This window comes from Pecten maximus, chromosome 10, assembly GCF_902652985.1.
Source record: "Pecten maximus chromosome 10, xPecMax1.1, whole genome shotgun sequence".
NCBI lineage: Eukaryota > Metazoa > Mollusca > Bivalvia > Pectinida > Pectinidae > Pecten > Pecten maximus.
In genome coordinates, this window is record NC_047024.1 from 37,578,644 (window position 1) to 37,590,537 (window position 11,894).

An 11,894-nucleotide genomic window follows, 5' to 3' on the forward strand; every position below is an offset into this window, starting at 1 on the left:
CGGTCTCCCCTATGTATTGTTTAACGTCCTATCAACAGCTATGGTCATTTAAGGATGGCCTCCCCTATGTATTGTTTAACGTCCTATCAACAGGTATGGTCATTTAAAGACGGGTAACTGAGAAGCAAGGAGAACGCCAAGATATGAACAAAATGAAATAAGAAAAAATATCAATCAGTGCATATCCTTTAGAAAAATTTATTGGCGAAAGTCCTGCCCAGGGAGGGAGACTGCTTGATTAAATAACTGGTATACTCTCTCCTTCATGTTCAGGTATCTTAACACGAGTAATGCTTAGTAACCACAGTTTTTGTCTCTATTCCATGTATATCACTTCCAGTTATCCAGTTGATGTCTACTATGACGTCACCGCGAACACAGTTTTGTTTACGTCTTTGTCATGGTGTACTCCATGGTAACGGATGGATTGGCGATTGAAAACGATTTCTAAAAAAGAAAACAGGTGATATCATGAAAGAAGTAAAACATGTCAGATTTTATAATTAAACTTAAGTAATGAAAATCACATAATTTCATTCAACATTAAAAAAAGAAGAAGAACCTTAACATGTAAAACGTTATTTTGTTGACATGAGGACAATGAGGTTACTTTTAACCAATCGATCTCTGCCACTACGAGCTTAAAGCCTCTCTATCATTTTGTTTATACATATAAACTTTATCAAGTTAAATTTCAAAACCAGTTCCGTTAAATCTGCTCAGATTCATATACGTCAACTATACAAATTCAGAATATGTTATAAACATCTGAAATAGTAAGTTAACCAAACCTGAGCGCGCAGGGAAGCTTCACTGCCTAATTATTGTGGATTTTTACATTTAACTCATCTTTATTTTTTGTCTTAGAGACTCGCGTCAACTCTTAGATGATTTTGTGATTTTACTCAATACTTTGCTTCCAATGCAGTAACAAGTATGTTTGATGGACGTTGGGCTTCTGCATGTCGTTGATCGCCTGTTCGCCATTTTCAAAAGCAGTTTGCGCATGCGTGCATGACATGTTTTCCGTGTTTTATTTACGTAAAAAGAGTGAAGCACCACATCAGAGATCCCCCGTACAGTGGAAAATTTCCGGGTTTTAATTACAATCTAAAAAACGACGTTATTGGTTCTATATCATCATTATAGGGTATGTATTCTATCGTTTCAACATATTGTTTTGTCCATTTATCATAATTTATATGTAACGAAATCATAGAGAGGCTGGAAAATATTCTTTTGACTTAGTTAATGAAAAAAAAAACGTCAAATGATTTGACTGTTTTCGACAATTACGCCTGGCAGTAATTCAAACGTTCTCTATGACAATACTCACCACGTGCATGATGCCATCCTTAATAGTTCGTAAAGTCTTTGTTCCTTTGTGGAATCCATCCACTGGAATCGAGGTTTCCTCCGAGTTATTACCATTTACTGTTGTAACGATCTTAAATCAGAAAACAATGTACATTGTCCGTTTAATTGTAACGTCATAGCTTTTTGTATAAGGACATCTGACATCACAGATGAGGTCATTCCATGTAAATATTTAATGAGCCAGTAATTGTTTATGGATGTGGATCACGGGGTCTAAATAAATACAGAGAGGTTTCTGTCATATCCTATGTACTTGTCATATTGTCGCCTTGTCATATTGTCGTCTCGCCATGCTGTCGTCTCGTCATGATGATGTCTCGCCATGTTGTCGTTTTTTCGCCTTGTCCTGCTGTAGTATTGTCATAAATGTATTAAAAACAGTTAAGATGAATACAACAAACATTATTGGTATACCTTATAGGAACTTAATACTTTTTTTACAAACCATATTATATATTGAGCTATTGAACTTTCCAGACTTATCTATGATGTGTATTGCCAATTATTAAAGGATATTGGTATTTTTACAAAAGTCCAGAGGTACTTGCACTAATTATTTTCCATGACAATGAATTTTCAAGTATGTTTCGTGTAGCTCCGATATAGACTTAAGCCTTTACTTTTAGTAGGGCATTAAGAATATTGTGTTGTAAAGTGATGAGTACATTGTGTATTATTATAGTACACATAAGGGGCGATAACTTTCCCCAGATTTACACCAGTCTATAGGACAAAATTACAACGAATCTCTGTATAATCTATTAAGCTTGGTGTTATCTACTTGTGAATATTATAAACATAACTTTCTATAAGTATGAATTTACATGCTATTGTGTAGAAGTTGCCAGTTATTATCAATTACTATTCTACTATATTCATATTTTTCAGAATTTCACAATTCATTATATTGAAAAGTAACTAACAAATAATTATGTCCATACATATGATCTGCTCACATTGTCATGTTATAATTGTAACATTGCTGTACAGTTGTTTGACCTCTTGTCACCTTGTCATGTTGTCGTCGTGTCCCCTCTTCTTCCTGTCGTGTTGTCACTTTGTCATGTTGACGCATTATCCTGCTGTAGTTTTATCGTTTTGTCGCCTTATCATACTGTCGCTTTATCCTGCTGTCGTATTGTCAAGGACAAGGCAACGACACGCTAACAATTAGCGCATACAGCATATGTTGTCGTATTGTGCTTTGTTGAGATGAAGCGTAAATGTTCATCTGTAAACGACAAATTGACATTTGGAGTTATACCCCTTTGATACATTTGCCAATGGAATAAGTACCTACCTTGTATGTTTTATCGTCGAAACCTTGTGATTCAAATTCTTCACCCGACTTAAATGCTGTTGTCTTTATGTTTTGTCCGTCTGATAGCACACAAACTTCCAACTGACCGTCATCCTTTCGTGAATACTTCAGCCCTATGGTGACTTTGCGGAATGTTTCAATGACATCATTCTCAGTTTCTGCAATAATAAAAACCAATAACAAAACCCAAATAAGAACAGCAAGCTTATTGTCAGTTTGAATTAAAAAAATGGAATTGAATTAATCAGAAAGTATTTATTTATTATTTGTTTGACATAACTTTGAATATTTTATATACCCTATTCACAACTTAATATATCCCGTATCTCCGCTTGTGTGTCATTTGCCATTGGACACACGAGTGCACATTGTATATCATTATATAACAAAATCTTAGCTAATAAACATGGATGACGGACAGTAGGGCGTTTGAAGTGATATACAGAAGAACAATGCTGTGAAGTTTGGTTTGTTTTTGCTTAACGTCCTATTAACAGCCAGGGTCATTTAAGGACGTGCCAGGTTTTGGAGGTGGAGGAAAGCCGGAGTACCCGGAGAAAAACCACCGGCCTACGGTCAGTACCTGGCAACTGCCCCACGTAGGTTTCGAACTCGCAACCCAGAGGTTGAGGGCTAGTGTTAAAGTGTTGGGACACCTTAACCACTCGGCCAAAGCGGCCCCTGATATTGTGAAGAATTTGTTTGAATTGATTACGCATTAATCTTTAATTATTTGTCTTTTCTTCATTTGTTTCGGTGTTTAAATATAATAAATCAGGAGATATCTAGTGTACTGTAATCAGATTTTGGTTTGTTTCTTTGTTTATAAGGGACATAACTCGTTGAACCTGTGTATAAAGAACACCTCTCTATAAATGACACTTTTGCCTTGTCCCTTGGGTGTCTTTTATTCACAGGTTTGACTGTAGCTCCGAAATATTGAATTTGTCAATATAATTGACTTCCTTTTAAATATATATTGCTGTAACCGAAGGTAGGAATGGTATTTGATTTAGTGACCCGCAACATTGTCCCTTTCAACAACCCCAATATTCTACTATGTTAACAGAAGAACAAGAGTCGATATGTTCTGCGAATCTTTCTCGCAACAATGTGACGTTTTATGTTTCTTCATTTTTTCTTTTCTTTCGATTTTTTTTATTTCTTAACTTTATACATCTATTTTATATTTTAAAGGATGTCGTTGTAACGAGATTGGAAATCGTTGTTATGGCTAAGAAAGTCATCATTACGTGAATGCAATTTATTATCATGAGACATAGAAAAGCGTTGTTACGAGAAAGAAAATATGTTTTCACAGTGCCGCCCCAGGTTTTCTTTCTGTATTCCTATTCGGCTTCCATAATACACATTCACTCGCAAATGCAAACAGAAACCTGACTCAGTGCTCCTTTATAAAAATACACTGATATCTAAGACTTGGGATCCTTGACCTATTGACAGAGAGATTTGTAGCGTGATACGGGTACATGTTTTACGTGTAATACTTCATCGTATCCTTTCTAAAGTAATTGATATTATTTCTTTACAATGCTAGTCTAAAAGTAATACAGTAATTTTGTAAATCTTTTTTGATTTGATTTGCAGTTGTGTTTTTGTACAATCCTATGGGATAGCTGTAGGTGGATTTATATTCCCCAAGTGTTATACTAGCTCAACAATGTCAACTGTTCCGCCATTTAAAAACTGTTTATAGTAATAAGACATACTCATCTCCTTGCAGTACTCGTCGAATCCCTTGGATTCCCCACAAGTTTTTGTTCCCGACCATGTTCCCAAGAATTCGTCCGACATGTTGAAGGTTTGGAAGTTGACGACAGGTTAACTTAGAAATCTGACGGGGAATGAGATGAAGGGACTGCTTTTGTATGGCAATATAAACATTTAACCGTGACTAGCATACAATACGGTAGCCGGGAAGGGAAGAAAGTTCAGTTAAAATAAGTTAGATTGATCATTTAAAACTAACCTAAAACGTAAGCACTGCTCCGTTTTAGTTGTCCAAACATGTCTCAAATGTTTGACTTTTTTTGTTACGGATGTATATACATGTTCTTATAATATTTTCCCTTCTTTTTTCAATTGGTGTTGATGTAACATTTGTTGTTATCCTCTTACTCAAACATATGTCGTGTCCCCACACTATAGCATGTGTGTTGTGTCCCCACACTATAGCATGTGTCGTGTCCCCACACTATAGCATGTGTTGTGTCCCCACACTATAGCATGTGTCGTGTCCCCACCCTATAGCATGTGTCGTGTCCCCACACTATAGCATGTGTCGTGTCCCCACACTATAGCATGTGTCGTGTCCCCACACTATAGCATGTGTGTCGTGTCCCCGCACTATAACATGTGTCGTGTCCCGAAACTGTAGCATATGTCGTGTCCCTACATCATAACATGTGTCTTGTCCCAACACTATAGCATGTGTGTTGTGTCCCCACACTATATCATGTGTCGTGTCCCCACACTATAGCATGTGTCGTGTACCAAAACTATAGCATGTGTGATGTCTCCAAACTGTAGCATGTGTCGTGTCCCCACAAGATAACATTTGTCGTGTCCCCGCACTATAACATGTGTCGTGTCCCGAAACTGTAGCATATGTCGTGTCCCTACATCATAACATGTGTCTTGTCCCAACACTATAGCATGTGTCGTATCCCCACACTATCACATGTGTCGTGTCCGCCAACTATAGCATCCGTCGTGTCCAAGCACTATAGCATGTGTCGTGTCCCCAAACTAAAGCATGTGTCGTATCCCCACACTATCACATGTGTCATGTCCCCACACTATGGCATGTGTCGTATCCCCACACTATCACATGTGTCATGTCCCCACACTATGGCATGTGTCGTTTCCCCACATTATAGCATGTGTCGTGTTCCCATACTTTAAAGCCACATACTCACGAGCTTTTTATAGTTTTCGGACTTGATACATACCTAATAGATTATCGTGAATCAAAAACTGAAAGAAAGTGTGTATTTATGAAAGTATACGGGGATTTCGAAAAATTAATAACTGTGGCTGCCGAACAAAGTTTCTCTGACAATTAGTCCAACAATACAACGGCGGGTTTTGTAGTCCATACAAAATAGCGGAACGCCGCAAGTGTGGAACTGCGAAACGCGGGCAGAGTCTGCCTAAAAAGACACAAAAGAGTTTGGAATCGGCAAAGCCCGAGTATTTCCTTAGGAAAGGAAATGATTCATTGTAACTTAATGAGAGAAGAAAAGGAATAGACTTGAGTTCCGATTTTTCGGACGTCTGTTGGATTGCTGGCTAGCTTTAGGACATTGTCAACTTCCCCGATATAAGATTTTATCGGTGTTTTTGTTGTATGCATATTGCTACATTTTAAAATTAAGTATTTAATTGTTAACTTTGTTTGGTTATTTTGTTCTGTTAAGATGTTTAAATGAAAGCATTATTAGACAAAGTTCATTTATGCTCGATATGTAAACAACGGTCATGTGTGTGTGTGTTTTTTGTGCAGTGTACGGTAACGTTGTTATAGCCTCCTTCTCGACTCCCTGACAAATCTTGCGATAAATTAAATGCGGCGAGTTATTTTTACACAGTGATGTCTCCAGGACTCATCCGGTTAAGCTTCCAGGCCAGTGGTCATTTTAATGTTGGGAGAGCGTGAATGAGCATCTTGGATTGCCATTAATACACGTGTGCAACTAGAATTTTCGGTTGTTCGGGAGTATGTGGCTTTACCATGTGACGTGTCCCCAAATTATAGCATGTGTCGTGTCCCAACACTATAGCTATGGCCACGTCCCCTCACTTATCATGTGTCGTTACCCCACACTTTAATTGTGCCTTGTCCCACCTTTGATGATGTGATCCTCCGATCGCTTGTACGTTTGTGACGTCACTGATTGCATCGTCACAATACCGACTACAGTTAAAAGACCTTAACAAATTTACGTTTAAAGAGTAAAAATAGTCTAGTATTATGAAGAAGCACTAAATTCAAATGTACTTGTGAATAACTTAAACATTATTTCAGCAAATTTGTTTTGATACCTTTTCTTAGTCTTTACGCTTTAAAAAAAGTGCAGCGTGCTTGTTCTTTTTTAAACTTGAATATCAGTTGTCTTGGTGAAGTAACTATATTCTGTTTAACAGATAACGGTTTATTATCAAGAATATCAAGATCTCGTTATGACTTTCAAATCGTGCTTTCTTTTATCTCGAGATTCGATATGGATGAGGTCCATTTTCAGGCTATCTACATACATTAGTATTTTTTTAGATATGTGTTGTGAAATACTCCACAACTAAAAAAACAACAGTAAAACAAAATCAACGGCCAAACTACTTGCGTTTATTATCAAAATTTTAAACGTAACTTCAACGCCATGGTAACCAAATGTATGATCAAACAGCTCATTTCCAAATCTTGATGATGATGTTGATCGACATTTTGAAAAAGAAAATGATCATTGTATACTATACTAATATAATTCCTTCTCCAACCTATCCTCGTGGATAATGAACCTGGTGGAGTCCGCGTGAAGAAGGAGTCTGCTGGTGTCCACGTGGATAAGGAACCTGGTGCTGTTTCCCGATTTCACTTTAAGTTTCATCATTGTTGATCATGACTGGTATCTCATCTAGTATTTGATTCCTTTCAGAACTGTTCTACTTTTTTTTCATGGTGTACGTCATAGAACAGTCAGGGAACTCAATCGACGTTGATGTCTGAAACACATTTAATTTATAAAGATTATAACACATCTAATAATACTTATTTAGTTAGCGGTGAACAGACAAGTGCAAGAAGTAAAATGGTGTCCATTTATTGTTAAATGTGTTCCTGAGGGAATAGATAGGGACCAGTATCAACTATGATATCTAACAAACATTAACATTTATAAGTATATATATGTACATGTTAACTATAAGTAGTGGTAGTTTTTTCCATAATTACGTGCTTCATAATATTTCGACGGGCATGAAACATTTATTTAAAATAACATGTTTGCAAGTTAAAGAAAATGAAGATCGCGTAGTGTACACCCTTCATTAACCGAGAGATAGATGATCATGTAAGGTTTATTTTTCGAACTCTTTTATACGTCGACATTTGCCACTATCGTCTTTTGTTAAAGATAGATCAATAGATAAATAAATGAATAAATAAATATTATTCAGGAATGGAAGAAAATTTGAGGAAAAGGAAAACATGGAAGTATTACTTTGACGGAGTGAATGACATTTCGTATTTATTCAAGTTTGGTCGGGTAGGCTTCGTCTTATTCCTAATTACCTTTATACACAGTTATATTGCTTTAGGCCTTTCATTTTAGCGCCATGAGGAAAAGATGGTCACGTGAGAAATTAAATGCACTTACGACTGTCATGACTCCATTATTTACAACTCGCGTGGTCCGTGTTCCCTTACCATCACCTTCCATTGGAATTGATGTCTCATCACACTTACATCCATCCATTTTTGAAGTAACCTTAAACCAGAAAGCGAAAGTGAAAGTACGTTGAAACAATAATACAATAGATATTACTTTGTAAAAATGCTGCAAGTGTTTTTAAAACAGAAATGGTCCTGATTGTTGTGCTCAATTACATTTACAAATTGTAAGGTTTTAGTTTGGCAAGTCAAGTTGTCATTGATTCATGAAGCAATGTTTGTCCAGTACTTTACCAAATTATATAAAATATTTTTTTTATAAAAGAGATCGTATAAAGTTGATGAGATATGCGATATCTTTATATATTATATGTTTATGAATATTTGAATTCTTATAATATATATTTTATATTTATAAGACGTGTCATTTAAAGTGTATGAGATATCTTCTAATATAATATATAAACTTTTGTGTCAGAAATAAACTATGATGTCATATTGTACTCAAATCTCTATCCAGCTTGTCGTTCGGTTTACTTAGAGACAGAGTTTTATTTGATATATACGTTTGTAAGTTAATACATACCTTGTACATTTTTTTGTCCATGCCTTCTGTTTCATATTCCTTCCCTGACTCGAAGGATACTGTTTTGATTACATTCTCGTCGCCTAATACAGACACTGTCCACGAACTGCCTTCTTTTGAGAGCTTTGTCCCAAAGGTGACCTTTCGGAATTGCTCAATCATTTTTTCGTCAGCTTCTATAATAGATATATAATCATCGATTCGAAAAAAGTTAGAATCTCACAAATAAATGTTACGTGAATATGTCGTTGCGCTGTCTCTATTGTTCTTGGATTAAATTTGTCGTGATAAGCGATATATTGTTTTACATCACATAACTGGTATCTTGTAACATATAAAACAACATTGTCATCATATCTCAAGACACACATATAATAAACACAATTGTTACGCAATGAATGATTTCATTTGGTTTAGTTTACTATTGTTGAACATCCATACAACAGCAATGTAATAGATGTGCAATAGATGCATGTCAGATGTATATGCGTGTGGATTTTGGGAAGAAAGGCTATGCTTATATTGTGCGTTCTGTTGATTGCTTGGAACTGATGCCGAATTTATAGTGCCACCTCACTGAAGCATGCTGCCGAAGACACCCAGCAGGACAACCCGCCCAGTCACATTATACTGGCAAACCAGTCGTCCCTTTCCCAAAATGCTGAGCGCTAACCCGGAATAGCAACTACAATTTTTCAAGGGTGTGGTATGCCTCGTCTTTAGAACAGAACCCAAAGACTTCATATCAGGGTCGAAAGCTCAAATAAAGGCAAAAAGAGAGGTATTGTAAAGGACATCAGTAAGAAGAAAGTTGTTACGAAAAAAAAAAGAGAAAAGATAAGATCCCAAATTTAGTCGCCTTTTATGATGTTATATAGGGGCTGATATCACTTCGTCTCGTCTCAATCACAAGGATTTAGCACTAGTTCAAAACTAGGGGTAGCAAAACTCTTAGAAGAGCGAGCCGCACTTTATTAGAAATTATAGAGAGAGGGAGAATACGTGATACGTGATGTTGATCCAAAGTTAAAAGATTTGAATTGATGTAATATTCATACAATTCTCATCAATGTAATATATATATGACCCAATATATATATATATATATATATATTCCGATCCAGGTATTCATGTATTATCTAAATAGACGAGTGTCACTATGATCATATCAGGGTATCGGACCGACTATCATTGCGCCATTGAAACGTTGTTGGCTGTTTTTAAGAACGTGGAAGCTGCACGTGTTTTTGACTAGGCGATAGGATGTCGTAGATCGAGAGTTTGGGTCCCAGTCAGGTCATGGGTTTATAAAATTGTCTTCCTTCATCATTTTGTGTTACTCTGTTATATTACAGGTGTTTGTGATATGGTTTTGGTTTGTTTTTGTTTAACGTCCTATTAACAGCCAGGGTCTTTTAAGGACGTACCAGGTTTTGGAGGTGGAGGAAAGCCGGAGTACCCGGAGAAAAACCACAACAACACATAGACTATAAAATACATTGTGTTGATTAGATAAAGTAACACAAATGACGAAGGAAGACAATTTTATGACTCTAGCCCTGACCGTGACTTGAACTAGCGATCTACAGCTCCTAATCGCCAAGACAGAGGTCTCCACAACTTATACCACCGCGCCAAAGAACTGTTCGATGGCACAGTGTTGGTCGGCACAAATGGCATGATCATAAAGAAAAGGTCTATCAAATTACTAAAGGACATTTTATATAGATGAATTTTGATTTAAATCCGATTATAAATGGAGTCGTTTTAGCGCTGACAAAAAATCTATAAAAATAAACTTGTCCTTGAACATGAACTTGTTCAAAGTATACAGACGAGTTATGTCAATAAGTCGTATGTTTGCCTTTGATAATGATTCATCTACTCTTTATCGACCAGGGTCATATTCTATCGCACAGCAGTTGTCCACGTAGTTGTATCTCTCTGTTTTCATTGAATTTCTTGTATCATACCTTGCTGAATACATGACCAATTTCCACGCGTGAACATTCGTTGGAAATATTAAACAATTCATGCTGATATATATTAATATTAAATGGAATTAACAATTCGTAAGACACGAAATGTAATTTTAAAAACACTGTTCTATTTTCTCCCCAGGAGTTTTACTACTCTGAAACATATAATGTGGCCCATGGAAGTTCACGCCAAGTCCGTGTGATCGGAAAGGTAAATATCTGGTCGCTAAAGGCCAATTTATAACTAATCACAGAAAGATGATTGCATCCATCAACATAAGTTATAAATGCATAGTAATTATAATTGTAAGATAAATATACAGAAATGTTAAGTATGTCCAGCTATTTAGCCATCATTAATATACACTTTACCATCGTATTTACAGATACCAGAACTTAAAATGTTGGTTACTTGCATGACTTCTAGACAGTCAAAAATAATATACTTTTTATCTGGGATTCTGTTAATGAATGTCGCGGGAAAATCGTCCAAAATGGCGAAGTATGGTATAACATGTGTTCATTTTGTATTGGATATTGGTGTGAAAGTTATATGGAAAACTGTAAAGCCACTCTGGACAAGATGTTTTACACCAATTTTTGTGAATAAAGATTAGTCTCCTGTATGTTTTAAGTGAGGTAACCACACGCAACCGCTAAAATATGCCGACTGAAAATGTCAATTAATCATAGAAACATCCTATTTTAATCCGGAGTAATAGGCCAAACTCTTAACCCGGCTGTGAGAAGAATTCTTCAATACACTGTCTACATCCCCGTTATTTTTTTAACCAACAACAAATAAATACATAACTTACGATAAGATTGTTTCAAATACTTACTCAACGTTTTGCAAAACTGTTCAAATCCTTTAGATTCCCCAGCGGGCGCGGTTGCTATCCATGTTCCCACTACTTCGTCCGACATGTTGAAGGTTTGGAGGCTAACGACGTGATGGACAGGAAAGCTGACGAGGAATGAGATGGGCAGGCCTTATTAGTGTAGTTATATACATTAAACATGACTCACATACAATACGGCAGCCGAGAAGTAACACGAAGAGCGAGGATGGCTATCTCAATACGATAGCCGAGACGGGACATTTACACTGACGATCACAAAGACATGTACTTCTATGTTTAAGACGTCTTTATATGTAAATAGCTGTAAATCAAATTTTGTTTGATAACTAATAACGTCGTGATTTTATTTCTCTGTTTA

The 11,894-nt window shown here is 36.3% G+C and overlaps 2 protein-coding genes across 2 annotated transcripts; both read right to left on the reverse strand.

Moving 5' to 3' along the window:
* Window positions 1–173: 173 nt before the first annotated feature.
* LOC117336442 lies at window positions 174–4,615 on the reverse strand. Its single transcript, XM_033896955.1, has 4 exons — window positions 4,429–4,615; window positions 2,678–2,856; window positions 1,337–1,447; window positions 174–447 (listed from the first exon to the last, which is right to left on the reverse strand). Exons 1-4 carry the CDS (start codon window positions 4,511–4,513, stop codon window positions 388–390), a joined length of 435 nt encoding a protein of 144 aa, XP_033752846.1. The 5' UTR covers window positions 4,514–4,615; the 3' UTR covers window positions 174–387.
* A 2,427-nt stretch (window positions 4,616–7,042) lies between these two features.
* LOC117336443 lies at window positions 7,043–11,690 on the reverse strand. The gene is made up of 4 exons (XM_033896956.1): window positions 11,516–11,690; window positions 8,695–8,870; window positions 8,095–8,205; window positions 7,043–7,441 (listed from the first exon to the last, which is right to left on the reverse strand). Exons 1-4 carry the CDS (start codon window positions 11,598–11,600, stop codon window positions 7,382–7,384), a joined length of 432 nt encoding a protein of 143 aa, XP_033752847.1. The 5' UTR covers window positions 11,601–11,690; the 3' UTR covers window positions 7,043–7,381.
* Between the last annotated feature and the right edge of the window lie 204 nt (window positions 11,691–11,894).

Coding starts and splice junctions, on each gene's coding strand:
- LOC117336442 (XM_033896955.1), bottom strand. CDS start 4,513: ATGTCGGACGAATTCTTGGGAACATGGTCGGGAACAAAAACTTGTGGG. Junction 1,448..2,677: donor TCGACGATAAAACATACAAG/GTAGGTACTTAT, acceptor TTCTGATTTAAG/ATCGTTACAACAGTAAATGG. Junction 448..1,336: donor AGGATGGCATCATGCACGTG/GTGAGTATTGTC, acceptor TTTCTTTTTTAG/AAATCGTTTTCAATCGCCAA.
- LOC117336443 (XM_033896956.1), bottom strand. CDS start 11,600: ATGTCGGACGAAGTAGTGGGAACATGGATAGCAACCGCGCCCGCTGGG. Junction 8,206..8,694: donor TGGACAAAAAAATGTACAAG/GTATGTATTAAC, acceptor TTCTGGTTTAAG/GTTACTTCAAAAATGGATGG. Junction 7,442..8,094: donor ATAATGGAGTCATGACAGTC/GTAAGTGCATTT, acceptor AATGTGTTTCAG/ACATCAACGTCGATTGAGTT.